General features: G+C 36.1%; 1 protein-coding gene across 1 annotated transcript; it reads left to right on the forward strand.

Annotated features, from left to right (window-relative positions):
* The first annotated feature begins 924 nt into the window (after nt 1–924).
* Nucleotides 925–4,908, forward strand: LOC138305858 (uncharacterized). Its single transcript, XM_069246120.1, has 3 exons — nt 925–942; nt 3,401–3,641; nt 3,868–4,908. The coding sequence occupies exons 1-3, from the start codon at nt 925–927 to the stop codon at nt 4,200–4,202; spliced, it is 594 nt and encodes a 197-aa protein (XP_069102221.1). The 3' UTR covers nt 4,203–4,908.
* The last annotated feature ends 729 nt before the right edge of the window (nt 4,909–5,637 follow it).

The following is a 5,637-nucleotide window of genomic DNA, read 5'->3' on the forward strand; positions in this document are numbered from 1 at the left end:
TTTTGACGGAAAGTTTTATTTTTCTAATTCATAAGAAATTATACCGGATATATTAATACCATTTTTACCGATTTTACAGTCACTTGCCCGACTATTCCTTTAATTATAGAATTTATAAAAGCAAATTAACTGCGTTGCAAATTAACTGCGTACGGTAAACCACATACTGGTTATGTCTCATCAATGGATAGTTCCCAGTAAAAACTATTTTTCTTAGCTAGTGATAAAGTAGTTTAATAATGAAATTCTTTTTCGTACGCATAAAGTGATGAACCTTGCGTGGAGTAAGATTTTTAGTATAAGCAAATCGTCGCCAAAGAGATATTTTGATCGGCAAATTATTTTGATTAAAAAGAATATATTGATGGACATAATAAAAGCAAGGACATATAAACATAAACAAATTAAATTCTTCATAAAATGTTTAACTATGTATGTATGGAATATAGTTTTTTCTAACCGGTGTACATGTTTACCCAGACTCTACAACAAGCATGTACAATAAGTACATGTATCTAATAAGAATGGTACTTATGTGTTTCAAACTCATGTATCTAATAAGAATGATGAATCGGGAAATTTACGAAAAATATGCAAGGTAGACATTTCCCTGTCCGGTCGAAATGTCGTCTCGGCTCTAATGGGTACCTCAAAAACCAAGCCAAAATCACAAAATCTACGCTTGTGGTGGTAAACAGTACCCATAACTGTGTTCATCCACAATCTCCTTTGGAGGTGTCATGATCCGTACTTTGTAGAAACTCCATTTAAACATCGTGTAGCTCACTTACTTTAACCGTCACCGCCATGTTCATTTGTTCTTCGGAACGCTTCTCGAGTTTACCCACAAGCATAACACTACATTATTTGCATATTGTAGTCAAGTTATGTAAACTCGAGAAGCATTCCGAAGAACAAATGAACATGGCGGTGACGGTTAAAGTAAGTGAGCTACACGATGTTTAAATGGAGTTTCTACAAAGTACGGATCATGACACCTCCAAAGGACATTGTGGATGAACACAGTTATGGGTACTGTTTACCACCACAAGCGTAGATTTTGTGATTTTGGCTTGGTTTTTGAGGTACCCATTAAAGCCGAGACGACATTTCGACCGGACAGGGAAATGTCTACCTAGCATATTTTTCGTAAATTTCCCGATTCATCAAGCCAAAACTTCGTCAATACTTGGCCAATTTTGTTCATCAAGCACTCAATGAAAAGATAAATTATTTCTCTTTAAGGTAAGATATCCGTCAATGCTGTATAGAACCGATTTATTAAAATAATCACGGTTTTAAAAAAATAGGTCCGTTTTTCTCGACCGCCGAGTTCATACCCTTGATACTATAATATACATACCTATATACTGTTAGTTTTAAAAAAATCGTGCCAGGTCCCTGTGGTATTCGTTGTAAAGTTAGGAGACTTTGCAACCGCCGTCATTGTTATTCATATCATGGGAAGATGTCTGTGTGAAATTGATATAATACGCGTATTTGATTAACTATTCATCGATTTGAAATTGCAGATATTAAAGTGACCATACAAACGTTTCTTTATGTTTGATAGTTTTGTCATGTCACCTGTGAAATTCATTTGTATCGCCTTGGCTACAGATAATTGCAGACTGAACTCCAATCAGTCAATATTTTTTATGTAGAGACATAGAACACAGAGGAAACATAGGGCCTATATACATGTAGATGGATACCAAATTTATTAGGATACTATGGATATAAGTTTACTAGTTTGTAGTAACGTTCAACTTCAACAGCTATAACTATGAGATAGTCCAGAGGTGGATATAATGTCAGCTATAGTAAACCCTCGAGTAGCTATCAGCATGAATGCACTACATGAAAAGGATCCTTTGTAGACCACCATCAATTCTTTTAATCAAATAACTCTTATTGTAAGGTACTATGGCATATTTATACCCATTGAATACGGATATCTTTATTTCAATTACAGATAACTTCAATTTATTTTAAATAAATATGTCTTTGAATTTAGAAATGTAACATTTCTGTATTTTACAGATATCTGTAATATAATACAGATATTTGTATAATATTACTAATAGCATTAAATATAGATATCTGTATTTTATATGAAAATATTTAAGAGTATATGTATTGTTAATACAGATATCTGAATTTGTGAACTGAAGAAATAAAGATAACTGGGTATAAAATCAGAAAATGGATTGAATTCTTCTGCCCATTCATATATGAATCTATTTGTGGACATGCAAGTACCCTTTCCACACTTGTTTTATTTCCTATAACTGGAAGACGCCACTTATTCATTTAAGAATTATATATGACCACATGTTGTGGTTGATCATAACTTATAACTATATGGCTTAAATTATACCTTATATATAGTTACAGGTTTCATTTAAAACATAACACCCAGTCACATTCCAGCTCCTCCCTATCTATTTAGTGTTCCATAAACAATTAATTTACAACACTCCACATGTGGTTACATGTATGTTTAAGTTTAGGCCTACAAGTCCAAATAACAATAACTAGTGTATGTACAGTAAAACATTTTCATAACGAACATTCTTACAATTAAGTTCAATAGCACACAGTAATTTTCAGTCCCTGTCAATATTCCTATACAATATCTGTAAATGTGTGTTTACATATAATGGGTTTGGGTTTCATTTGTTCAACCTCCTATTAACAGTCAGGGTCGTGTTAGGATGTGTCAGGTTTGTTGGTGGAGAAAAGCAGGAGTACCCGGAGAAAAGCCACTGACCAGCGGCCTGTACCTGGCATTACCTGGATTCGAACTCGTGACCCAGTAGTGAAGGGCTTGTGGTATTAAGTCAGAGACATCATAACCAGTCGGCCACCGCCGTGTGCATATAACAAACTACTGAAAGTATATTTGTATAACAAGGTTGTTTTGTTGTTCTCCAGAGGTTAATTATAACCATGTTTTTCTGTATTTTCCAATATTAAAAGGTATATATAAATAAGCGAACACTGACGACTGGTATGTATCAATTAGACTCCCCAAACTTAATATTTCAAAACCTCGTAAGATGATTAGACATGACTTTGGACTTAAAGACCCTACATATAGAAGTTTCCCCCACATCCGGTAGAGGACACTCTTTTCAGACTCTCCAAGGATCTTTAGGTTATATTTGATTGGCCTAGGACTTATAATACAGTATTATTTTTCCAACGTTAACGCATACTACCAAAGAACCAATATATCACACAAAAAATATATAGGTTGAATATTAAAAAGTAATAAAATCATAAAACCCCTTTGGGCCGAGACAGGATAACAAACCAAGGAGTAAAATTCTTAAGTTGTCAAACAAAAGGTATAAAATCTTATCCCGAGGTTCGAGATCTCCTGTTTCACCAAAAGAGAGTGAACGATTCTTTTTCTCTTACCCTATGTGAGCATTTGAAACAGTTGTTAGCTTTGCCCTTTCTTCCGTCTGCCCAGATAGAGCCAGCCTTCCGGAACTTATCAGCGAGGGCCAACACTCCGGAACTGAGGGACTTGGTAAGCTACATCGACAGCCAGTGGATCCGGAGCCGCGTCTGGTCGCCGACGAACTGGTGCGTCTATCGGCAGCCGGTGCGAACCAACAATGATGTAGAAGGTATGTATGATGTAAAGATGTGCTATTTTTAGTCATGTTAAATACCCCAGTATTTCAAATAAATTAAATATATATATAAAGAAAGAGAAGTAGTAATTCATAATAAAATATGAATAATTGGTCGTACTGAATATAAATACATATATATATATATATACATAAAGTGACAATAAGAAATATATTGATGCATCTCCATGTCTAATACAATTTAATGTTTTTTTTTCAGGCTGGCATCATCGCTTGAACGGCAAGGCTGGACGCGCCAACCTCCCCTTCTACATGCTGGTTCCGCTGCTGCTGAAGGAGGCTACACTGGTGACCATCCAACAGCGTTTGGTGTCGAAGAATGCGCTTCAACGTCATCAGAGAGTCGCCTTCAGACGCATCCAGGGTCGCGTACACACCATGTGGGACCAGTACGACCACGATGAGTTGACCACGTCCCAGTTTCTTAAAGAAGATTGGAGATGTCTACGCCCCTCGTCCTGTGGTCCTGGAGTAGACTGTGGTACATATGTACAACTCCCTGAAACTCCATCACATCTTTTAGACTATATATAGACATTTGTTACTATGCTGAATATCACCCTTCTGTTAGAACGTACATTATTAATTTGACTTTCTGGACTCTGTGTAATTTATTAATTGTTGGGAAAAAAATCGCGTGGCTCTTGTAGAGGGGCCTCCACGTGGCAAGAGCTGGGCAGCAATGTAACTAATTAGCCAACAAGCTAACGGTTACATTGTTGGCAGACACCCTCATATAAAGTATTTATTATGAAAATTAATCTTAATTATTTATCCGTATCTATGTCGTATCTATACATTTGAACATAATGAAATTAATCGTTTCACAACGATAACATTAAAATTATGTGAAAACGGTAATAAATATATATATTATGTACATTATCTTATACATATACATTGGCTGATCAATTTCAACAAATTAAATTAACAACATATTAAGTACATATGTCTTTAAAAGTATTTTATTACTATGGCTATTTAAAACTAGGGCCGTTTTAACTAGGGCCGTTCTGACGCTAGGGCCGTTTTTACTAGGGCCGTTATTGCACTAGGGCCGTTTTAACCTAGATTCATGAACATACCACGTGCCCCTCCATGCATACACTCGAGGTGATATATTTCCGAAGATTCACGGAAATTACTCCGAGATGTCGCGATTGCCACGCCTGTTTCTACCATACACAGGCCTATCTCCGACTACGAGATGTTCCGAATAATCCACTTCTCTTTCTACCATACACAGACCTATCTCCGACTACGAGATGTTCCGAATAATCCACCTCTCTTTCTACCATACACAGACCTATCTCCGACTACGAGATGTTCCGAATAATCAACTTCTCTTTCTACCATACACAGACCTATCTCCGACTAAGAGATGTTCCGAATAATCCACGCCTGTTTCTACCATACACAGACCTATCTCCAACTAAGAGATGTTCCGAATAATCCACGCCTGTTTCTACCATACACAGACCTATCTCCAACTAAGAGATGTTCCGAATAATCCACGCCTCTTTCTACCATACACAGACCTATCTCCAACTAAGAGATGTTCCGAATAATCCACTCCTTCTACCATACACAAGCCTATCTCCGACTATAAGTGGTAAGTACACGAGTTAAAAGTAAATATTTACGAAGGAACTCGTTCTATTATTCATATTCATAACATAGCTGAAGCGGTTTGGTAGTGTCAAGGACGGTAGTTACGAAATCCTTGTTTACGGTAGTTTTATTTTAACGGTAGTTGTCAGCACTTTTCGCGCTGTCTTTTTTAATTCATGTGTAACTAAACTTAATAAAAATATGTCCATGTATTGAACCAGCGAATTTTGCTAATGTTTATCAATAAATAAATGCATAATTCATGTATACACTTTTTCGCATTTAAAGTAAATAAATAACAATATGCCCCAGTATTCACAAAAATCACCGAACTATTGAAAGCTCGAATTGTGCTAAT

Source organism: Argopecten irradians, chromosome 13 (genome assembly GCF_041381155.1).
Source record: "Argopecten irradians isolate NY chromosome 13, Ai_NY, whole genome shotgun sequence".
Lineage (NCBI taxonomy): Eukaryota > Metazoa > Mollusca > Bivalvia > Pectinida > Pectinidae > Argopecten > Argopecten irradians.

Excerpts from the sequence above, each read along its gene's own strand:
- LOC138305858 (XM_069246120.1), top strand. Across the intron at positions 3,642-3,867 it reads AACCAACAATGATGTAGAAG|GCTGGCATCATCGCTTGAAC; the intron begins GTATGTATGATG and ends TTTTTTTTTCAG.